At 31.3% G+C, this 26,262-nt stretch overlaps 1 protein-coding gene and 1 pseudogene across 1 annotated transcript; one reads left to right on the top strand and one right to left on the bottom strand.

The window, feature by feature from the left end:
- The first annotated feature begins 7,335 nt into the window (after positions 1-7,335).
- LOC108458633 (uncharacterized) lies at positions 7,336-12,414 on the top strand (annotated as a pseudogene).
- Positions 12,415-21,217: 8,803 nt separating this feature from the next.
- Positions 21,218-24,411, bottom strand: LOC108460712 (4-hydroxy-tetrahydrodipicolinate synthase, chloroplastic-like). The gene is made up of 3 exons (XM_017760317.2): positions 23,890-24,411; positions 23,242-23,325; positions 21,218-22,440 (listed from the first exon to the last, which is right to left on the bottom strand). The coding sequence occupies exons 1-3, from the start codon at positions 23,973-23,975 to the stop codon at positions 21,513-21,515; spliced, it is 1,098 nt and encodes a 365-aa protein (XP_017615806.1). The 5' UTR covers positions 23,976-24,411; the 3' UTR covers positions 21,218-21,512.
- Between the last annotated feature and the right edge of the window lie 1,851 nt (positions 24,412-26,262).

The raw sequence follows: 26,262 nt of genomic DNA, 5'->3' as shown, positions 1-26,262 counted from the left end.
TTAAATTGTTAATGTCGTTATATTTTGTTAAATTCAATGGTATAATATCTTGAAATAAAAAAAAGGATAATATAAATTTTGCCCTTGAACTTAGTAACTAGGTTCATTTTAGTACCTGTACTTTTTTTTGTTCACTTTGACACATGAACTTAAAAAAAAGGTTCATTTTGGTCCCTTAACTTTGAAAATATAAAAGTTTGATGGCACAACACTCTAAAATTGTGCCACATCATCACTTGCAAATTAAAAATTGGCATAATAACCTTTTGGCCCTTCAACTAAACAAAAAAAAGATCATTTTTGTAATAGCCCATTTTCAGTGAAATCGAAACAGTGGTATCGGGACCACAAATTCGAGTCTAAAAAGAAAAATTATTTTAATATTATTTTATGGTCTGAATTATGATATAAATATTGTATGAAAATTTCATTAAGAAAATTTTACCGATTACGTATTTAATTGATAAAAGGACCAAATTGCATGAAATGCAAAAGTTGAGTTCTAGTAGCTATAAGTATCAAATAGCTATGGAATTCAAAATCAGAGGTCCTTATATGGTAAATAGACCATTAAGAGGAGTTAGTAGATAAGTATGATGATTCATCAATGGAAAATTAAGAAAAGAAAAGGATAAAATTGGAAAGATGATAAATAATAAAAATAAAACAAAATATCATCATTTATCATCTTTCCTAAAATCAAAATACATGGAAACCCTAACTAAGAGAAGAGAACTCAAGCAAGCTTACTTGGCTTAATTGTGTAAGTAATCTTGTTCCGTTTTTAGTAATTTTTATGTTTCCAAGATCGTAATAGCTTAATTTAGCTATTTCGGGAATTAATTTGTAAAGTTATCAAAGTATTAAAGTTTTTCCATGGATTAATATATATGAACTATGAAATTTATGGTAGAAAATGAAAGGTTTTTGATAGATAAACAACTTTTGTAAAGTGAATTTTGATGAAATTGTGATTTAGGGACTAAATTAAAAAGTTATAAAATTCATGGAAAAATTCTAAATTTTATGAAAACATGGGCTACTATTGTGACATATAAAAATCGATTAGGCTTGGAACAAGGATTAAATTGCATGAATTTCATTTTCCGAGCTCAGGGACGAAATAGTAATTAAATAAAAAGTATATGGGCAAAATGGTAATTTTGCCTAAGACGTGAATTGGATTGGATTGAATTGAATATGAATTGTATTAAATTGAGTTAAATTTACTCATATAGATTCAGATAGACCAAATACGGAATTGGATCGAGAAAAAGAAAAAGTATCAGATTAGTAGATTACAATTCACAAACACTTGTCAAGGTAAGTTAATGTAACTAAATTGTATATATTTATATGCTTGAATTGAATGTTGTGTATGTGATTATATTGTTGCTATGAATATGAAATTAATATTATATCCAACAATGCCTAACAAACATCAAGTCTCGATTGAATAAATGAAATTCGATGGATATAAGATTTCTCGTATTGGTTGTGTAGCAGCTTAATTTTCAGTGGTGTCGGAACAGTGATTCGAGATCATTAAATCTGACAAATGAGTAGGAAATATTATTAATTTAGTGAGTATAAATTAAATGTGAAGTTAGGAAAAAATTTAAAATAGTGAATAGTGTACTAAAAATAAATATTAAAATAATTAAAATCGAAAATGAGGTATCGAGACCTCGATAATTTTAAATCGAGCCATAAATATTTTTATAAATATTTATGGAGTGTTAATATGTTAGTATTAAAGTTTCGTAAAGAAATTTTAAAGTTCTGATAGTTAATTGAACAAAAAGGACTAAATTGTATCAAATGTAAAATTGTGGGAAATGATTAAATAGCTTAATTGATAAAAGAAAGAGGGTTTAAAAGGAAAATAGACCCAAATTCTATTTGGGCTGGACGGCAAGGGCATGAAATCAGCAAGAAAATAAGGAGAATTAAGGGTAAAATTGGAAAATTGCAAAATTTACTTAATAAAGCTAGGACTAAAGTGGAATTATCTAGATTTCTCTTTATTTTTCTGCATTCTCATCAGAAAAACGCCATGGAAGAGTTCTGTTAAGCTGGTTTTTCATATTTTTACTTCAAGTAAGTTCAATTCTTGATTATTTCTTGAAATTTTTGTGTTTTTGTGACTTTTACAACTAGGTCCTATTGTTGAATTCATTAGTTTTTGATTCTATGAAAGAAATTGAAAGTTTATATACATATGTGCTGGAAGTATATGATTATTTGGCATGGAATTAGAACTTTAAATTGTTTATATGTTAATTTTATTGTAAGAATTGAATAGAAAGTGAATGTTTGGGACCTAATTGTAAAAGAGTTTGAAGTTAGAGTTTTATGTGGAAATTCTGAAATTCAATAGTTATGAAATAACTTATAATGTTTAGAAAAAGTATTAATTGAGAAAATTATCTTAATTGAGGGGTTAATTGAGCAAGGACTGAATTGTATGAATTGTGAAATTTGGGGCAAAATGGAAATCAACATTTTGCACTAAAACTGTTTTGGACAGCAGCAGTAGTCTAACTTTGAAAAATCACCAAAAATTGTAGAAATGGAATTAGAGGATGAATAAAATATAAAATTAAATATTATTGAGTCTAGTTTCTTATAGAAGAAATAATATAAGCAATGGAGTTGTAAATCATGAGATATGATAAATTTTGTGAGACAAGGTCAGAATGATTTCGGGTTCCCCTATTCTGACTTTGTAAAATCATAAAAAATTTGATAAAAATAATTAGGGGCTTAAGTTTATATATTTAGAATTCTGAATGAGTCTATTTTCAAGAGAAACAAACAGGAATATCATTCGAATCCTGTACGAAGAGATAATTAATTTTTAGTGAAGAAGGATCGGAACTGTCAGACAGCAGAACAAGGGAGACTTCAATGAATAAACTGTATTAATTGGCCCAACCAAAAATTATGAAAATTTTATGGTAAGAAGATATGTGAATCTAGTTTCTGGGAAAATTTATGGATCTTAATTTTGAGTTCTGTAGCTCAAGATAAAAATAATTTAGTGACTATGACACAGATAGACAGCTTGAATATTCACATAAGTAGATAGTGAAAATTATAGATAATGTTACCTACAAGTGTGTTGTTTATACTAAGGATGTGGATGGAGAGGAGGAGGAGGAAAATATACAAAAATATATGAATGACTCCTGTATAAATTGATCACATGCCCGATTATAATCGATAGGTGTTGAATTAGAAACGATATAATGTTTTATTTGGAATATTTATTATGAAATTATGATTATCGCTATAATACAAAAATCGAACTTGTGAGTTTATATAACTAAATTTAGTGACCCATTTGTTAATATTATTAAATTTCAATATTATTTTATGAATGGTGATTAATATTTATGTATGTTAATTGTTGAAAATAAGTAAATTATGTACAAAAGTTATGAAATTAAACCGAGAATTTGGAGGAACTAACGCAGAAATGAGTACAATCTTTCAAGTGAAAAAGATGAATTGATTGTAATTACCCAAGTAAACCGAGATTCAGCATTTGTTGCGAATTCTCGTGTTTACTTTCCGTTTAGCTCTTACGAGCTTCCATTAACTCATATGAGTTTCAGTTAACCTTTTTGGGGTTTCAGTTCAGCTTTGATAAGCTTCAGTTAGTCTCCGGGCTTCCGTTTAGTACTTATGTGCTTCAGTTAGCCTCCGGGCTTCCGTTTAGCACTTATGTGCTTCAGCTAGATTTCGGGCTTCAGATCACGATGTACTCAAATCCGTAAGCTGTTCCTTGCATGGACAAGTTGGTAAGTCATAAATGTAACATGTGGAAAAAGAAATGTAAGTAATGTTATCATTATTATTATTAAGCTCAATTATGTGATTTTATCATTCAGAGATTGTGTTTGACAAGATATGTTAGTAAATTATGAGTATGTGAATCAAAGTGATGAATTTAAACACCTAATGAGGTTGAGCTGATTCACACGAATTTTTCATTTGAAATTGTGATTGTGAGAAGAAAGCAGTTGAATTACATGCTTATCAATGGTTACACATAATTATCTAAAAAACAAGAAAAATGATTGTTATTGATATATGGAAATGTAAGACATTGATATATGAATGTGGAATATGTTTGATAAATGTGTTCATTCTTAACTATGGAATTATGTAACTCATGTGTGCTATTTGCATAAAGATGATATTTCAAATACTTTGGTGAGTAAAGCTTAAATATGAAATAGTATGAAATCAAGACAAGTTGTTATGAAAATATATTTAAATTATCTGTAAGTGTTTTGTACTCCTCGGTAATGCCTCGTACTCTGTTCCGGCGACGGATACGGGTAGGGGGTGTTACAGGTTGTTGTCCTGCATGTGTTGTAGACACACCACAACTTGAAAGAGCGTCCCATTATTAGCCCTCTTGAGCTTTCCATTATATGGTTCTTGCAAGCTTCCCATTAATAGCTCTTTGGAGCATCCCGAGTGGTTGTGATTCTGCATGTGTTGTAGACACACCACAACTCTTATGAGCGTCCCGATATATGGCTCTTCGTGAGCTTCCTACTTAAAGGCTCTCTGTGAGCTTCTTGATTAATAGCTCTCCGAAGCTTCCCAATATGGCTAGGTTGAACTTCCCGATATATAGCTATCCGGAGCTTCCCATTAATGGCTTTTTGGAGCTACCCATTATTGGCTCGCATGAGCTTCCTGATTATGGCTCTTATGAGCTTCTTGTTATATAGCCCGGATAAGCTTCCCGTTACATAGCTCACATGAGCTTCCCGTTATAAGGCTTGAAAGAGGGCTTCCCGATTATGTACTTTAATGATCACTCCTGAATATGAATTAATGGATTACTGATTCATACACTTCATGTGTACTACCCAGGTATCCATCGATATTTTAAATGATTCAACGGGCAAAATCCTAATATGAGAAAATAAATGAATTCAAGATGAAATGTTACCTATATATACACGAAATAAATGGAAATTTGATATTGATGAGCTCATCCCTGATTCTTGATATTTACATAAAATACATGACTAACATATTGATGAAGTTGTATGTTTAGGCTATTAGCCAAATTGCTTGGATGCATTTTGTATGCTTAACTTAAATGTAAATGAATGGTAAGTTTATTTCATGGTATACGAACTTACTAAGCATTAAATGCTTACTCTGTTTTATAGTAGCTCGGAAGCTCGTTAAGGTTGGAAGCTAGTCGGAGACACATCACATTATCTATCGGCTTATTTCGGTATAAATAGTAAATTAATTTTGGTTATAATGGCATGTATTGATATAAATAGCCAATCTTGGCATATAAATGTTTTGGTTGTAATTAGCCATTGGAATGGCTTATGATGAATGTGTTTTGATATAAATATATGAGATAATGTCATGTTTGATATGAGTGTTTAGTATGGTTAATTAATAGTAAACTTCATAAGTATGTTTATATATATTTTGGTCAAATAAGTAAGTTTGGATATATAGATTTATGAAGTCGTATGTCATGCATAAGACTTGATTTTTGGCTTGGTATAAATGTCTTAGTTTGGCTTGAGAATATGTTTAAGTGTTTATGTAGATGGAAGGCAACTTTGGGTGAGAAATAAAGCTCGGAAATGACCTTATTTTGTCCACACAAGTAGAGACACAGGCGTTTGTCTCAGTCGTGTGTGACACATGGCCTAGTGCATGGGCATATGTTTCGGGCGTGTGTCCCCTGCATCTTTAAAATTTCAAAACAAAATGCTTAAAATTGATCACACGGCCTGGTACACAGGCGTGTGGCTTGGCCGTGTGACCCCTGCACCTACACACGGCCTAGCACACGGGCGGGTGACTTGGCTGTGTGACCTAAGTCAAAGAGTTACACAGGTACGGACACAGGTTGGGACATGGCCGTGTGCCCTATTTCAAATGCCCATAAGGCCTGGGACACGAGCGTGTGTCCCCTGCACCTTAAAAAATTTTGAGATTTTGCGAAAAATTCTCTGAGTACCCAGTTTAGTCCCGACTTGTTTCTAATGTATGCTTTGGGCATCGAGGGCTCAAATAAGGGACTTTAAGAATAATATCTTACATGAATGTTAAATAATATGAAATATCTGAATTTGATCTATTAATTCTAGTAATACTCCATAACCCTATTCCGGTGATGGATACGGGTTAGGGGTGTTACAATTTTAGCCCTTCATTTAATTTTTTTTTACCTCTTTTAGCCCTTGAACTTGCATTGTTTGTCAAATCATCCCAAAATGAATAGAAAAGTTAATGTTTGTTAACTTTGCTGACGTAGAATACACATAGATTGCTATTGTATGCCATGTTAGCAATTAATTATTTTTTAAAAATCTTAAAAATATTAAAATATATATAATATATAATATATTTTTAAAATTTTTTATATATTTTTTATAATTTTAAAATATTAATTCATTGTAAATGTGGCATACAATGGCAATCCACATGTATGCTGCGTCAACAAAGTTAACAAAGGTTAACTTTTCCATCCATTTTTGGATGATTTGACAAATAATACAAGTTTAAGGGCTAAAAGAGGCGAAAAATTAAATAGAGGGTTAAAATGAATTTTTTTTATAAGATTGGAGAGCCCAATTAGTCATTATGCCTTAAAAAACTATATAAATTCTCAAGTAGTGTGGTAGACTCAAAGTGTCGCATTTAGTGTTTTAATAACCGGACTAATAGTTGAACAGATTAGACTATCAATTCCTGATTCAACCAGTTTGACCAGTTTGACCATTGGAACAATAATAATTATATAAAAAATTAAAAATTCATACAAACCTAAAAAATTATTAAACCGGTTCAACTTGTTCAACTATCGATTTTTGTCCCAATTTTTTATTTTTACCAATTTCAAGTAATTTATGAGTCAATCGATTCAACCCCTTTGTTTGGATGGTTATATCAATCAATTCTCAGTCCGTTAAATTCGGTCTTATTGTAGTAACAACGATCACATTATCAAATCTTGAAAAAATCCAACTTCAAGGACAAAAATGGAACTAGATTCTACGTTTAAGGACTAAAGTCGACAAAAAATATACAGATACCAAAGTGGACCTAGTTGTCCAGTTAAAGGGCAAAAAATTATATTATTCCTAAACAAAATACTAACTCGGTAGACATAAAACAAAAAAGAAAGTGATGTTGTAATGAATCTGAAATTAGTAGAAGAATTATAAAAATATTAACAATTCCACTTGCATTTTTAAAATCGAGAGATAAAAGTATGTGGACTAAATTGTAAATATATAAAGAGTACAAGTACTTAAAATATATTTTAACAAAAAGAGAAGAGTCTTCCAAAACAAGATTCCGTCTAACGCAACAAGAAGAATCCCGCTACTATAAAAAAGTAGTTAGGGTTTCAAAATCCCCCCCATTTTTATTTTACTTCATTTGTTGACTCAGTCTACTCCACTCTCATCAATGGCTACTAATGAAATTGAAAAACCGGATACCTCAATTTCTTCAAAGCACAGTCAAAGCCCCTAAGACAATGTGCCTCAATCGGCACCGGCGTCGGCACCAGCTAAGCAGGTCGACACCTCTCCGTCTTCGAAGCTTGTGGATGCCAAGCAATTCATACTCTCCGTTGCCGCCAATATCTCCTCTCAGCCTCCCTACTTACGATCCCAACGTTTGGGGCTTCCTCACCGCTATCTCTAACAATGCCCGTAAACGCCCTCAGGTCCTGTCTCTCCCTCAATTTTATTTGGTTGAAATATACCTTAGGTCCCTGTAGTTTTCACAAATTTGGAATGTAGTCCTGCACTTTTATTTCCAGGAATTTAGTTCTTCTACTTTTTGAATTTCAAAATTCAAGTACAATTGTTAATACTGATAATTTTTTTGGTTAAATTTGTTAAAAAAAAACTCACTTAGTAGAAATTTAACTGAAAAATGACGATGATGTTGTAACGAATCTTAACAGAGTTAATAATTGGACCTGAGAGGGACTAAATTCCTAAAAATAGAAGTACAGTGATTAAATTTCAAATCTACGAAGAGTACAGGGATTTATGACATATTTTAACCATTTTATTTCAGTAGTAAAATTTTAAAATTTTAGTAAATTTTCAACCATTTTGTTTAGATCATATTGTGAATCATCTTTTTGAAATTACGTTTAAGCTTGACATGAATATATGTTAAAATTGTATTATGTAAGTGAAAGACTGATGAAGAGATTATTTTTTGTTTCCTAAGGTATGAATATGCTTTTGAGTGCAGATGAGCACTGGATTGGCAGATTAGTGGAGGATACGAGTTTTCGAATTGAATCACGCTGGGTTAGTATGAAACATTGCAGAATATATGTGAAGAGAGTGAACAATGAAGGCGCGGAGCAGTTGTTGAACTGTGATGTATCTGTTTACTTAAAGGATATGAGGTTATTGTTCTGTTTGTGTTTTCTTTTGTGGGGATTTTTTGTAGTTTTCGGGTTCTGATTGTGTTATGCGTATTTGTAGTGTGAATGGGACGTTTTTTAATTGGGAGAGGTTGAGGAAGAATAGTCCTGAGTTGAAAGTTCAACATGGTGACATCATTTCATTTAATGCTCATCCACATCATGGTACTACTATTATCTATATCATCAATGAACTTTTCTTTTATTTCTTTCAATTCAATTGAGGTTCAATGCTTGAACCGTCTTTCACAGTAAGCAATTACCCTTTTTGGATGCAGAACTTGCTTTTGCCTTCGTATATAGAGATGCTCTTAAGTTGGCTCTCTCGGTGGAAGGTGCATATGCAAAACAAAAAGTGGGTATATCTTCAAAATCCACTGCTTTCTTTTCGGAGCTTTCATAATTTTGTTGGTTTTTATTGAAGAAAGAGATACTAAGCTACTACTACCTGAAACAATTGCCCCTTATCATGTAGATGAACTTACTTGTGAAAACAAGAGACAAAAAGGTCTTGACATTGGTGCTCCTGAGGGTCCTATATCTCTTGATGATTTTCGGAGTCTTCAGCGGTCAAACAAGGTATCCTATTTTGGATTCATGAGTCTTTTGATTGCTCAAACCATCAAACCTTTGAGTTCCATCACACAATAAATAGTAATAAAACTGACGCTTGCAGGAATTGAGGAAGCAATTAGAAGATCAAGTGCTTGCAATAGATAAATTGCGTAATGAAATTGTGTAAAATGTATGCTCTTCTGACAGACTCTAACCTTTCTCTCTGATTTATGTCTATCTTTAAGTTGGTATTGCTGAGTGCCTATGTTACTGGATACCATGGTTCTTTTAATGGCATAAATTCAATTGATGCAGCACCCCACTTTGATTTCATGCAGTTATTGTGAATGGTGGTTAAACCTGCTTGCAACATTAAATTATATTATATTCATATTTTATCTTTTGTTAACAATCATTCCACTATAGCTAAGTTCAGCTAGAAATGACCTTTAACAAAGAGAAAGTTAATGTGCAATGGTGAATAAAGTGTTTATGATATTTCTTGGAGCTCTTTCTGAGATTGGTGCCATTTCTTCAATTTGACAAGTTGCTACTATTTATTTGGATCCTTGGTAATTTAGATATATTCTAATCTGTTTCTGCAGGAAATCAAAGAGATAAAAGAATCAGTTGCAAATTCATACCTTGATCAAATCAAAGAAATGAAAATTTTGCTGGATGTTAAACAGAAGAAGCTTATAGAGGTCAATAGGGTATCAGCTGAACAAAAGCGTGCTATTGAAGACCTTAATGAAAGATTTAGTGCTTCCATGCAGTCATGTACTGAAGCAAATGAAAGAATAATGAAGTAAGTAATGAGTTGCTGTTGGCTTTTTTACTTTTAGTCAATTTATGGCACCAAATAGAATAGAAGATATGATGGCTTAATTTCATATTTTCAATCAGAAGGCATCTATAGTTGAACTCAAGGTTCAGTTAGAGGAAGAGCGAGATCAAAGACGAGAAGAACGAGAAAAGGCCGTTGTTGATTTAAAAGCAGCAGTGCAAAGAGCGCAGTCCTCAAGAGGAACTGCAAAGACTGTCAGATATTGCTTTAAAACGAGAAAAGGAGCTAGAATAAGCAATTAATAAGCTTGAAGTCAGACTACTGTCTTTTGTTTGCTTACTTGGATGTCCTTCATGTGTAATTTATATCAATGGAACTAAGAAATGAAATGTTATGTATCACAATTCTCAGGAAGATCTGGTGTCCAGACTAGTATTATCTGCATTGCTGTTTGATTTTGAATTTACACACATGATACCACTTTTTAATCTGAATTTTGAAGGGCTTGTGTCTTAATTCCTTTATCTACTTCAGGAAGACACTAGGCAGAAATGGGTCAACTCTGATAATAAGGTTCGCCAACTAGAAGCTCAAGTTTCTGAAGCAAAACAGGCCTCAGCAAATGCAAGAAAAGTAAACCCTTTTTCTTTTTTGTTCCTGTCCATATGGACAGACATATGCAAATAGATTTTTCTAAATCTGACATTTAATGTGCTTTTGAGCAGCAAGTGGAAGAACTTGAACATGAAATTAAAGGATTGAGGAAACATCTTGAGACTGAGAAGGTATAATTTTATATTATATTATTTTTACTTATTTAAGATGTTATCTTGTATGATATGGACTATATGCCATTCACTCTGCTGCTCAAGATTGAGATTGTCTATTAATTTGTTGATAACTCGCTATCACACTTTCTTAAATCTTCAGGTAAATCTAGTTTGTGCCAGCAGCTTTTGAAGGCATAATAGATCAGTTTAGATACAACTTAATCTACTAAATAATAAATCAATCTGGGTATTGTAGACCTCGGTGTTGTCATGTTTACTGAGTTACTGTATTGTTAAGCTGAGGTTTCCTTTACTGTTGGTAGCAGGCAACCCGAAAAGAAGCATAGAGTAAAGTTTTTGCTCTTGAGCTTGAAATAAATGCTGCAATACGGGATCTTGATTATGAAAAGAGGAGGCTGAAAGGTGCTAGGGAAAGAATTATGCTTCGGTATGATTTCTATGACAATAGCAATTGTTTGATCTTTAGTTGCACTGTTGGTCCTAAGCATCTTACTGATCAAGGTTTGATCCTTTTTTAATATTGTGTGTGTTAACATGGATGCTGTTCAAACATCTTGTGGAGTTTTTCATTTAGATGGTGATATTTGTGTGGTTGCTTTGCAGAGAAACTCAGCTACGAGCATTCTATTCCACAACCGAGGAAATCTACATACTGTTTGCGAAGCAGCAGGAACAACTGAAGCCAATACAGAGAACTCTGGAAGATGAGAATACTTCTATTGATATTGACCTAAATGCTCCTAACATGACCACCTATAGAACCATAGGCAGAGAAAAGACTGCTACCGGCTACAATAGGAACGGTGCCACAAAGGCAGGCTCCAGTACTTCAGCTCAGAGGGTTGATAGTTCTAGTGATAAAGTCAGTGCTACTGAGAAGAATGACTGTGGCATAAGAAGTCAAGAAGTTGGTGAAAACACTCAGGAGGCAGAATTTACGAGTGCCGGTCCTTTTGTTAAAGGTGGCTTTGGTTCTGACATAGATGGTGTTGGTACAGCTCCTGTTTATGAATGAGATACCATTGGAACTGAGCGTGTTCTTGAAACTGAAAGCTTGGGAATCGAGGTTGAACGAAATGTTGATTTAAACAGGTGTGGAACTTTAAGCAGAGATACAATGCAGTTTGATTGTGAAACTGATGCACATGAAAGCAACAATCAAATTCAAATAACTCGTTCGGATGCTTCCATACATTCTCAGTCAAATAAACATTACAAGACTCAAAATTCGGTGGCAGACACAGAACCTGGAGGCACAATTAAAACAGCACAGCTTTTAGCTTCTGAAGTTTTGGGTAGTTGGGCTTATAGTACTAATCCCTCTGTCCACGGAGAAAAGGAATCCCCTAAAATTGGGGACAACAATGATAATTGTGCCATGGCTCTCTTAGCTCTCCATGATTCTAGTGGTGTGGTAGCTGAGAGCCAAAGTACACCGTCTTCCAAGGCTGCTCCTTCCAGACGTATTGTCGAACGTCAAGCATTAAGTGAGATGATTGGGATTGTGGCTCCTGATTTAAAGGAGCAATTTCTGGGTGCTACTACTGATGATCTTGATCAACAGAGGACTAACAGAGTTTTATTTCTGACTCAGACACTGGGGATTGTACTGACAGCAACGATGAAAATAACAACGAAGTAGCTGCTAAGAGTGGTTCAATATCGGATGCAGAGACAGAGGGGAGTAGTAAGCAGGCTAATGAGGATCGAAACCATAATGATGTAATGGAGGAGGATGAAACTAACAGTGAATATCCTCATATCAAATCTTCATCTTGAACGGTCGTCATTCATTATCTGTCTATATGGTATATTATCTTTAATCTTTTATCTCTCTTAATTTCTTCATTCTCATCTCCATTCATAATTCATTTTAATGAACATAGGTAGACTCGTCATGGGTTCAAGTCATTCAACTTTAAGACTTGTGTTTCCAAGTTGGTTTATTACAGATTTAGGTTTGGATCAATTTAGGTTCGGGATTGATTCAAACATAATGATTAAAAAGAGAAATGTTAGGGAAAAGTGTCAAGTGTAATTCACTATTAGAAAGAGATATTCATAGATGTCTTGTTTGAAATTTAGAGAGCACGGGGATAGATGATTTGGACCACGTGGTTGAGATAGGGACCTGATAGAGGGTGAAAGCTAGCTAGCTCCTCAATAAAACTCTTGTTCTAGAAGTCAAATTGCATTTTGTCTCATTTACTTAGAAAATAGACAAATTAGTTTTTCTATGTTAAATCAAAGAGCAAATAGTCATTTTTGTTAAAATTCCATCCATTTCTACTATTAATGACTTGATTGACAAAATAACTAGATAGTTATACGTGAAGGGTCGTGCATATCTCATTTTGATGTACAAAATCAATTTTTAACAGTAGAAATTGATAGAATTTTTAACAGAAGAATCAGTTTACATTTTGGTCTAATATAAGGAATTAATTTACTTATATAGTTTAATAGAGAAAACAAAACATAATTTAACTCTTCATATAAAAATTTTCATAATATTTCCTTTATAATATTTTTACCCTAGGGGCTCCACCTTGCTCATCAATGGTGCATGTGAAACCCATCATGCAACGTTGCTCACTAGTCACTTAAGACACTATCAAATCAAGAGAAACAAAGTATAAAACGCAACATATCTCATATTCCCAATCCTAAAGTTACAAATACCAATAGAAAAATCCAAAAATATGGCAATTAAATCGTTTTGGAATGGATTTGGGGGGGGGGGGGGGGATTCATTTCATTGTTGACTACTTGATATCACTCCATTTTCTAGTATTCGCATTTTCTAGTATTCGAATACTTTGCCTTAGTAAGTAATACAACAAATGAATGAAAGCCTAGGGTTGGGTTAATAGATTAGGCTAGGCTATCAATGGATCTTCGTCCCCCATCAATTTCCACAACCATTTCTTCAAACCAACATGATAAGGGTTTTTATTTTTCTTTTTCAATACCCTTTTCATTTGGATGCCTTTTGTGGAAAAAAAAAGGTTAATAAGGCATTGGATCAATGATAAAAGTTGAAGTTTTGGAAACTTTAGGATTACAGATTTGAGCTCAATCTGTGTGGGTTTTTCTTTAAATTATTTAGTTTAGTCCCTGTAGTAATTGATTCTTATTGAAACAATTGATGTAGTTAGTAACTTTAAAAAAAAAACCATTAAATGCAATTGACAAATTTATGCCTTGATTGATGAACATAATTTTATTCTTTAAATGGAAAATATATAAAGATGTGATTAAATTTTTATTATTCTTTATTCTGTGTGAGTTGTGGATTTAGTTCATATGTTTTAGTTTGATCATTTTAGTTTTAGTATTTTTCAATTCAAAAAATCAATCTTGACAAAACAGTAGCTATTAAAATTGTTAAAGTTAAATTGTGTCATTTTTAAAATCTTATGCAACAAACATATAATCATGTATATATGATATATTAGTTTGTTATTTTCACATAATATTCATTGAAAATTGTTATTTTAATTAAATAATTTAATGGCTATTGTTTGAGTCATGATTAAAATCTCAAAATTTAAAAATATCGAGATTAAAAATTATTAAATTGGCGACTTTAGATTAAATTCACAACTTATACATAGTATATGATTAATAGTAGAATTTGACATAATGAATTTAACTATTATTGTATAAGTTATGATTGAAATTTTAAAATCTAATATAAAAATTAAAATGAATCAAATTAAAGTATAAAGATTAAATTGTAATATAATCATAGTACATAAATTATAAATTAATACCAGAGTTGGACCTAAAGGTTGATTGGAGTGGACTTTATGTGGGCTGAGAAAGCCCAAAGTACCCCCAATTCAGCAATTGAAGGAGGACCATTTGAGTAGTGTGTGTAAGGAGAAAATGGACCAAAATGAAGCTCCCACGCATTCACCTCATGATGATGCCAAAAAATGCCAATACTCCATCATAATGATGAAGATAAGTCTCTCAAATGGAGGAAGGGCTGGGATTTTTTCTTTTTGTTTTGGGCAAAAAGTCCAAAAATTGAGGGTTCATTTTCCTAATAAATAAGCATGGGTTTGGGGTACTCAATTGCATGAAAGAAAATGAACAAAAGAAAGGATCTAACCACATTGACTACCCTCTCTCTCACTAAACCCTTTATGGCCTTCTCTTCCCCACCTCCCCCCAACCCTACACTCAATTTTCTTTTGGACTTTTCTCCACCCCCACCACCTTTTCTACGTCCTCACGTGACTTGCATGTGAATTCCCATATACTTTCCAAGATCGTATTAGGTCTCAATCAAATATAAAGTCGAGCTGAGTTGAACCTGATGAAACTCTCATTATTAGAACAATAAGGTAAAAAAGTAGAGTAAGGAAATGAGAATAAGGTCTTAAGTCGTGAATCACTTTTCTTTAAAGTTTTTATTATACTTCTAGGATATAACAAAATCATAAACAATCAAAATCAAAGTAGAGAAAATGATCAAGGTGATGCCAAAGAAGATGTCTGTTCTTGACATTTTTAAGGCCTTAGGCAAAATAATAAAATGGAGTTTTAGGTTCTTTAAAAATTGGTAAAAGAAATTTTTGAGCTCTTAAAAGCTAAAAAATAATAATTTTTAAGCCCTTAAAAGTTTTTTTTTTTTCACTTTTAAAAGTTTAAAAAATAAATAAATTTTTGAGCTTCTTAAAAATTAAAAATTAATATTTTGAACTTCTTCCAGCCTTAAGCTTTGGGAGGCTGAACTTCTAAATGACCCCCAAAGGCGCGGGCTACCAAAGAAAGGTAGGCAAGCGCCTTGCCCTTAAAATTTTTTCCTAGCTAAAATATATAAAAATTTAAATTGTAATATAATAAAATTACACCTTCTCCCTTAAATGATAATTTTATAAAAATATGCCCTCCAAATTATTTTTTTATTATTTCACTCGAACTGAATCTTATAGAAGCAGTGAACAGGGAACATTAAAACATATGTCCTTCTGTACATAGCTTTTTGTGGACACTTTTTTTGATAAAAAATTATACCTTTGATGAAATAAATCCAAGGCATCATCATAAAGTTGATAATATAGATGCAAACAACATGGCTAATCATAAAATTAACAGAAACAATCATAAGCTAGTTGTGTTGTTGATAAATCATGATTAATAATAATGTTTAAAGGCAATGGATTTGTTTTTGGATTTACATTTATTTCTACTTTAATTTCTATGAAAAAGGCAAATCTAAAACCCAACTACAAAGTAGACATCTATACTACTATATATAAAGAGAAGACCCCAAGGCTTTTGTCCCTTCTATTTTCTCCTCTTTTTTTTTTTTTACATGAAAATATAATGGGTAAATTTCAATTTCAATCCCTCTCCTTTTTTAGATTATATACTAGGAAGGCCTTAGGTCGTCCATTGTTTTTTCCTTTCATTTTTCTTTACATGAGAGTATAATAGTTAAATTTGAATTTCGATCTTTCTACTTTTTTAGATTATAAGAATGATTTAAATTCAATCTTATTCCTATATTTCACTCAAATTTGAGATTTAACATAATTTTGGTAGCTCAACTTTTATAATGTCATTAGTTAGTCTAAATACTTTATTCTAATTAAAATGATTATGTGAATTTTTAAGACTTGTTAGCACTGTTAAAATGCTCTATTAAATTTAGGTCTGTTACAATGTTTTTTTTTTGTTACATGGATGCCAGTGGGTTTTTTTAATTTCAAAATGTCACACCAGTAAATTAACAAAAGAATTTTAACAATGTTAATAAATGGATCTAAATTTTTAAATTTGAAATGTAGAGGACTAAATTCCTAAAAATAAAAATATGAAGATCCAAATCTACAAAGAGAAAAAATTTGAGCAAATTGTAACCTTTAAATTTTTACTCTATACTTTAATCAAGAAATAAATAATTAACCTAACACGAAGCTATGAGTAAAAATTTAGTTTTTTTCTATTTTTATGTACCTTAAAAGTATTTTTTAATATATATATAAAATTGTTTTAAAAATTCCATGAGATTAAATGAGTAACACAATCTTTTTAGAATATAATAAAATAAAAAAAATGTTTTTTTTAAAATTGAACATATAATAGTATGTTTATGAAAATAAAATTTGTGATTAGTGTATCATATACTAATCCTATGTATAGATCTTTTATGAATAAATATTAAATTTATATATGAACTTGGTTTAATCTGCAATTTGATACATGAATGTTGATTTATTACAATTATACACATGAAATTGGAATTATGGTTCATATGTATATATGAAACTTTGATTTTGATTAAATTGCATATATTTAAATAAATGAATATAAATATTTATTTTCATATTGGATTAATATAATTGTTTGTGTATACAACATATCAACATAAAATTATGCTAATTTAATAATATTATTCGTGATTTCGTGAAAATTGAATCAAATCAATTGATATATAAAATCAACATAAAATTAAAATTAAAATATGATGTTACTAGCTTTAATATTTATTCTTTTTTTATTGGGTTCTTTTATTAGCCGACATTTTTGGCTTAGCTGCTGTTGGGGTAGAGGTGGTCATGGGTCGGGCCAGTCCGCACAAAATTTTAAGCCCGTTTTTAGGCTCTGCCTTGCCTCACTGAAATATGGGCCTAAAAATTTGTCCAAGCCCTACCAAAATAAAATTACAAAGTCCGCCCATATTAAATTTTTTAGCTTATTTCATTAAATAAAAAATTAAAATATAATAAATCAAATATGTTTAAAACTTAAAACAAATATTAAAACAAGAAACAAATAAAAATGAGACTAAAATAATTCTTAAAACAATACACAAATTGAAAATATAATAAAAAGTAGTTATATTAAAATTGAAAATAAAAAGAAAATATGATTAAAATAAAAAAAATTATTTAGTATATAATTGGGCGGGCCGGGCCAAAAAGTTTTACATGAGGCTCGGCCCATTTTCTAAACGGGCCTCATTTTTTTCCCAAAACCTATATTTTGGGTCTATATTTTTACCCGAACTCTCTCATTTTTCGGGCGGGCCTTCGGGCCAAGCCAGGTAGCCCAACCCATGATCACATCTATGTTGGGGCCAGCAATCAAGCATTTATTGAGGATTAAAAATGTAAAAAGTTGAAGTTATTAAGGTTAAAATATATTTTAAGTTTTTTATTTTGGTATAAATCTATATATAAATTTGATTTAGTGTAATTATACACGTGAAATTTTGATTGTGATTCAAATGTATACATAAAATTTTAGTTTTGATTCAATTACATACACTTTAAACAAATATATCAGTTTATTTTTATATTGGATAAATATAATTATTTGTAAAGATAGAGGATTAAATTATAAATTATAAAAAGTAGAAAAACTTATAATAGAATTTAACCTGTTATTAATTATATGTCTCAAAACTTATATTCCATGTTGTAATTTTGGCAGTAAATGGTGGAAAAAAGGGAGCCCACAATGTTGAAACGTTAAAGAACTGAAAAGGGAAAGTTGTGAGGGTTAATGAACAATTGGAGAGGGAATCACTAGCAACTTAGAGGAGTATTAGTTTTGAAAAAGTTATTTAATTGGATTAGATTGAATTAAAATTTTAAAAATTTATTTAATTGGATTGGACAAGTAAATTAGTAACCTAATCGGTTTGATTATTATTTTTGTTCTGAAAATTTTAAATTATTCTTTAAAGTCATTTTAATTGAGTCCTCAAATTAAAATATCGTATTAAAATAATTTTTTACTTGTATTTAAGAGAACTTATTGCCTCTATTTTTGAAATTTAAAAATACAAATCATAATAAGAGTGTTACTGTGTTAATATTGTAATAATTGACTTGATCTCCTCAAACTACAACCAAAATTTTAAAGCAAATTAAAATCATTTTATAAGGTTTAAGTATTAGATTGGGTATAATTAGGTATTTGAATCTACTATGTTCAACTAATGTAGTCCATCTAAACTTTAACCACACAATTGATACACATCTTTTCATGTGTTTTAAATATATTTTACCTTAAATATAAATAATGTTAATTTCTTTTTTCAAAATTAATCGATGCCATTGAAAAGAGTTGAGAAGCACATTAAATCTTCTTCCTTCTTCTCTCAGCAATTGTTCCATTCATCCATCCATTGCTGCCCCCCTTTTGTAATGATGAGTCCTTTTGTCATCATTACCCCTCTCTTTCTCTCTCATTTTTATTTGTTGGGTAAATTACATTACAGATCATTAGATTATTAGGAAGTTTATATTTTGTTCTCTCAATTTTAATAAGTTACACAATAGTTATAAACTATTTCAAAATTTTCATTCAAATCACTGGACTGTTAAATGACCTTCTTTCTTCTCACCACCTGCATCAATTGAAAATTTTCCTTTTCTTTTTCTTTTACAGTTCAGTTTTTTTCCTGATACAACTTTAAGTGGCACGAGTCTACAAATCAAAATCTAAATAAATCTCTTCTCCAATCTCCGACACTGATCGTCAAATCAACTTGAATCTAAAGTATGTTCTTTTACTCATCGAATTGATTCTTAGAGCTTGCTAGCCGTACTTAAAAAAAAAAAAAAACTTAACCACAAGCAAGTAACTTAAATAAAAACTTTCGAATAATTTAATGATAATTCTGTAACTTTTTAAAATTAAGTAACCAAAACATAAACTTATTAATAATTTAGTGGCCTCGAGTCTAATTTACCCTAAAAAATTCATCTATATAACACTTTCTATCTCAAAACTTAATCTTTTCCATTTCCAAGTCCCAAATCCTCTTCTTTTTTCCATCTCAAGATTTTTTTTTAGAACCAAAAAAAAAACCCCACCATTTTTGTCCACTCAATCTAAAGATGTGCATTAACTCAGCTCCAAGCAATTCTCTGTCTCAAAAACATCCTTACAACAGCCATAACATTCGTTTAATTCCAACACTCAACAGGTTCGGGTTTCTTTGTTGTTATTGTTGTTGTTGTTGTTCATATATTATACTGTATTTTCCTTTTGGTCCTTAACAAAAAGTATCAAAAACAGGTGGAGAAGATTAAACAAGAAGAAGAAGAAGAAGATGGCAAAAATGGGTATTGAAAAAACAAATGAAATGGAAATGAAGAACTTGAAGTTGTTCATGGAGAATCAAAGCATTATAAAAGAAAATGAGAGGTTAAGGAACAAAGCTCTTCTTCTTCATCAAGAGAACCTTACTTTGTTGGCTCAATTACAACACAACTTCTCCATTAATAATTAGAAATTATTCGTTACCATCTATCAACATCATCTTCTTTATTTTGCTTTTTATTTTATTTTATGGATATCTGAGTTTGGAAATAAGTTTTTTTTTAATTTTGTGTATTTGATAGATGAAATAGTTTTTTTTTTTTAATTTAATTATTTGAACTCGAACTTAACATAATAATTAAGATTAAGTTTGATCTTAAGTAAAGAGGGTAAATTCGGAATATTTTATCATAAATTAACTTTTAATTTAATCATTTCTTAAGGATTTAAATAGTGATTTTCCATTTGAGTGGGGAATGTCTCTGCTTGCCCCTTTAGATTTGTCCATGTTCAAGCTCGGTTCGATAATTACTGAATCGAATTTGAGTTTTTTTTAATTGAATTCGAGTAGCTTGTAAATATCAGTATCTTATTTATACCCCTAAATAGTATTCTTTGATTAATTTAGTAAGAATGAAATAGGATTTTTTAACTTAATACATATAAATTTTAAGCAAATTGAATCATTAATTTTAGTGAATGGAGTCACTATGGGTCTCTAATTAAAATTATGAGTACCAAATTGAAAATCTTTAAAATTTTAACCATTTTTATTAATAAAATAAATTTTTTTCAAACCAACATTTATTTTAATATTTTATAATAAAAAGGGGATATATTCGATTATTGTATAGAGGAAACCTAGCCAAATCAATTATTTGTAGCCCAAACAATAATGGATATCCACTTTTGTTTTATTAATTATTTTGGCTTTTTATTAATTGTTTTTATGTATATTACATTTATACAAAAAAAATTCACACATAATAATGTTCATTTAAATTTTGTTTAAAACTCATCTATTCTTTATATTTATATTTATATTTGATTTTATTATATCTAAAATATTAAAATATGTATTTATTTATTGTCCATTATTTATGATAAACATCCATAAATATATTTAATTATATATTCATAAGTATGTTTGCTGATAATTTTAAGGGTAAACTACAATATTATGGTTTTTGTTTATTTTTAGTCACTCAACTATAAAAATTTACAAAATGATCATCCAACTATTAATTAATTTCTTTTTATCAACCAACTACAAATTTAATTTTTTCTATTTTGGTCACCAACTAGCCAACAAAAATGTAAACATCTAAAAATTCAAAATAGTTAGGTGACTAAAATAGACAAAATTAAATAATTGAGTGATCATTTTGTAACTTTTTACATTTGAGTAATAAAAAAATACTGATCATTGAATGACCATTTTGTAATTTTCATAATTAAGTAACCAAAAAACTAATTTATAATTAAATGACTACTAAAATAGTTTTCAGTAACAAACATGAACCAAACAAAAATAGACCTAAAATTGAACAAAGATGCATAAACAAAAACTCATTCATTCAAGCTCGGTTTATTTACGGACCAGGCCTAACATCACAAGATACTTATACGTAGGCCAGAGAAACACATTGATCTGGGCTTACAAGAAAGACAAACATTATCCAAAAAGACAACTTTTAACAAAAACAAACCTTGATCTTTACCATATATATATATATTTTTTCTTATAAACAACCGGGTAGACTTTATCTGTAGTCCTATAAACGAAACAGAGTCGAAAATCGAGACACCGGCATCGAGTCCTGAACATAGACATAAAAAAAAAAAAAAACTAATATCGACCAACCAAGATGAAATCGTTGTCATCAAGTACCTGAACATCTTTTTCTCCAACAAAATTCTCTCGCCCGATTTCATTGACCAGTTGAACAAATATGACCCTCTTTTCCAGCGGAAGAGGTACATACGGTAACCTAAAAACCGGCCTCACAACCCCGAGTTGTGCAAGGGCTGTGTTAAGACCAATGGGGTTAGGTTCCTCAAAGAGCCATTGAATCAAAGGTAAGAGCTTCGCATTAAGTGAAGCGTTTTTCCCATTGAACATGAGTTCGTGCATCAAACCGGGAACCAGATTACTAGTAACGGAAATTACCCCAGTAGCCCCATGGCTCCACCTAGCATCATGACACTGATCATCGTTCCCACTCCACACTACAATTCCGTTACCTGTATATTGCTCAATTCGGTCATTTCCAACACATTCTTTGATACCAGCCAAGCTAGGACTTTGCGCCACAGTATTGACGACACGCGGAGGAATATCTTGGCCAGTTCGTGACGGGACGTTGTATATGATAGTAGGGCCCATTGGTAGTACACTATTAAAGTGAGAAACCAAGCCCTCTAGAGAGGTTTTGCCATAGTAAGGATTGATGTGAAGAGCGGCATGCATTCCAACAGCAAAACCTTGTTCGGTGGCGTGAATCGCTTCCCTGGTTGAGTTACTTCCCGTGTTACCAATTACTTTAACGGATCCGCCAAAACAGTTGACAGTATGACCGATAAGCATTATGTGTTCATCCCAGCTCATTAGCTGGCCTTCACCGGTTGTGCCACCAACAATTACCCCTTCGGCACCGTTTTCAATCTGCATATTCACCAAACCATCGTATGCTTCGAGATCAAACCTTCCATCAGGTAGATATGGGGTTTTGATGGCTGTTATCAGTCGAAGAGCCTTTATATCTTCGGCCGATGTCCTGGAAAGCATTAGGCAAATCATCAAGAGCAATTATTCTTTCAAAAGAAAGCTTCATTTCCAACAAATCTAAAGCTACATATAAACCATCTCTCCATCAATTAGGACCTACGTTACTCAGACTCAGGTCTGAGTATCAGATACGATTATGAGCACATATATGACACAAGTACAGTTGGATTTTTCTAAGTTACGTATTTGGAGGATCCTTGGAGGTCAGACAAAGGCAGAGGGAGAGGGGGGCAAGCAGTGGCCTTCCTCCCCCCACCCCCCCCCCCCCAAAAAAAAAAAAAAGAGCAATTTCCTGGCTTTGCCCCTGAGGTCATATCCCCATATCCAATTGTTAAAAACAGGTATTTCAAGAAAAATGAAGAGTCCGGGCAGCATAGATCAGGACACGAAAATATTAACAGTCACCACAACTTTATCCCACATACCATATCATCATCATCAAGGACTAATATATCTTATGCATTCACCATGCATGGTGCATTACACAAGTACCAACACCAAACATAAGATAATATTACAAGCACGAAGAGATCCTAATTGAGTTTATGCACAGAAAGGCTCCATAAATAAAGGTTTGAATAACAGAACAATGTCAACAGCACATTCAAAGCACATATCGCTTGGACCAGCTATAAGAAAGATGATAAACAGGTACAATAACACCGCCAACAGTAACATTCCAAGAACGAACATAGGTAGAGATGCAGAGAAACTATAAGCAAATTAACAACAAATTCTTCCCAGCAAAACATCAAACCACATTCAGATAACGAAAAATTTTATTAGCTACCTATTTTTAACCTCGAAGCTACGCATAGGGAGGTGGAAATCGGGTATTATTGCTGCTTGGGGCGACCTCCATTTCACATTTCTCCTGATACAAAGCAAGCAAACAGGATGATAAGCAAATCTCTGTTACCATAAATCATTATCTCCCTAGAGATTTTCGAATTGGTAAGTATATTTTGAAACAAGGAACACTAGCGATCCAATTCAGTAAAACTATAATTACTACTAGCCTATAGTTCATTATAAAATTATATATTTAGAAGTATGTATTTATATAAACAAAAAAACAATACATATAAGTTCAAAAAACCTATTTTACATTAAACGAACTCAAATTGAGTTCTAATTTTTGTTCCCCAGGATCGATCCACATTTAACATAGGAGCAAATAAACTATGCAGATATAAAGTTCAACTAAGATATTAACCTTTGATTATCAGTAGCACCCATCAAGCACTAAATCAAACAAACCCATAATCTTTTAAACAAGTACAAAATTGAACTGTTTTACAAATAAGAAACAAGGAATAATACATGATTATAAAGTAATTAATGAATTCAACAATTACTGCAATTAAAAACAAAGGAAAAAGAACAAATATCTTATCTTAAATAGTGAGTGTTAAATTTGTTTTTTTTTTTAAAATACCTCTTGTAGTTATCGATGCGATGGGAGCGAGGAAACTGGAAGGAAGACTCTCTCAAGCAAGCTCCATAGCTCTTCAAAATAGCCATTTTTAAACCAAATGAAAACAGCAACCCAAAGTCTAGATAACGTTTGAATTTGAGTTGGATAAGGATTTTTATGCTTAGAAATTGAAAATGTGTGGAAAATGAGATAAATGGGAGGTTGATTCAATGAATGGTAATGGTGGTGATAACAGTGGTGAAGATGGTCGATCGGAGGAAGACGGCGGAGGTTACGCCACGGCGATGGCTTTGAGCCATGACTTCAGATTCCGGTGATGAGGTGAAGGGGTTGAAGGGGAAACGTAATGGAGGCTGCTAGAAATTGATGTGGGTTTTAGGGTTGGAAATGGCCGCGGCTCTGATTCGTATGCTTTTTGTAGTTTTGTGCCTAATTTCTACATGCAAATTTCGCACCATCTTTTTGACTCGTGGGGCGCAGCTACGGGTAGGGATGATAAAATCAAAAATAAAAAATTGATTCCAATTACTCCTAAGATTAGTATACTCAAATTTATATTTTTCTGTATTAATAAAAATATGATTTCAATCGAGATGATAATAATATTAATATCAATTGATTTAATATGGTAGATATTGATTCGCGTATTTTGAATATGTTTAACATCAAATTTAAGTTAATATTTAATGTCAAATTTAACTATTAAAATGATGAAATAACTTGATTGATATGATATTGATAATTTAAGTTAAAATTAATGAATAATCTAAATCATTGTTCGAGGACATGTGATGATATTATTTTATTGTACATCAATGTTGAGTTAGATCAATGAATAATCCTTACTTTCTCTCAATTCCAATCAAAATTAACCATTACAAACACTAAATTGACTAACTCAAACTAATTAATTAGAATAGATACGTGTCAAAACCCATATTCTTACATATATTGAAATTCAAATATGATATTTCAATGTTCTCAATGTCTAGATCTTATCATTGAGCTAGTAAAGACCAGTCAACTCGCTCACATAAAATTTGAATGAGCCTTATACATTTATTGTTAAAATATGCCACAAACCTTTGCATTCTTTGTGTATATAGAATTTAGTGATTGTAATTTTATTTATAAGAATTTAATCCCTTTTAATTTCAAATTCCAGGTTTAATTGTTAATATTGTTAAAATTATTTTGTTAAATTCAACATTACAACATCGTTTTTTAGTTAAATTTCTATCAAATGATTATTTTTTATTCTAAAATGTCAAATTAACGGGTTTAATAAAAAAATGTTAACAATTCAACCTGAATTTTGAAATATAAAAAACAGAAAGACTAAAATTCAGATTTATAAGCCCAAAATTTGAACAATCTTTGTTGAGCCTCATGCATTTATTAACAACTCCCTGTAATTTGGAAGGATCCAAATAAAAAATGGGCCTAAACCCAACCAAGGCCTTACTAATTGGGCTACCCAGAGGTTGTAATAGATTCATAAATAATTCAATTTTATGATGCTCAATAAGAGACTATAACCACTATTATTAAGTTATGTTAAATAAGGATCAAAATTTAAATTAATTTGAATTTACAAACAATAACTCGAATTTTTCAATCTAAATCTAAATTGATCGAGCTTGAGACCATCAAAGATCAGACTTTGAACGCTTTCCAATTTTTAAATCGAGTTTAAGGAAAATGGTAATGGTAAAGAGAAGAGGGTGGAGATAAATATAACATCTTGGAAGCTAAGTTAAAGCTATCCATTTTTGTCTTCGACCTTGACTAGGTAGCTGTTGCGGTGCGAAGGCCAATTTGTTAGCATTGCAACTTGTCACATATGTTCGAGGCTAAAAAGAGGCCAAAAGCAATTTGTCATGGGCTGACTTGCTTTAGGGGCGAAATCAAAAAAAAATTATGGGGCCAGAATTAAAGAATAAAATTCGGCAAAATGTGAATTTTTTTTATAATATTACAAAATTCAATTTTGTCATTTTTGGGAGTCAAGTCCACTGTCAAATAATTGGACTAAATTTCAAATGTGTTAAGAATGCAGGAACCAAAAGCATAGTTATACCTTTTTATTCGTGGGTTTTGGATATTTGTACCCGCAATTCTCATTCACTTACAATCACAATGACTAGGATTAGAAAAGGAGGCCCATCTAATTTGGGCCCATAATTTTTCTTTTTCATTGTTTGACCTAATAAGCTAAGATGGAGTCTCGATACTGTTGGCAAAGTAGGATGTCTTGTTATATTAATGATCAAAACTTAACTACTACCCTACGTAAATCATGTACTGATTGTTTCTATATTTATTCCGGCTTGAATCATATCACGTGTTGGTCCTTTCTATATATAGCTATTT

The sequence above is a fragment of the Gossypium arboreum genome, chromosome 12, assembly GCF_025698485.1.
Source record: "Gossypium arboreum isolate Shixiya-1 chromosome 12, ASM2569848v2, whole genome shotgun sequence".
Lineage (NCBI taxonomy): Eukaryota > Viridiplantae > Streptophyta > Magnoliopsida > Malvales > Malvaceae > Gossypium > Gossypium arboreum.
Note: the sequence above shows the minus strand (reverse complement) of the source record. Positions and strands in the feature narration are given on the sequence as shown.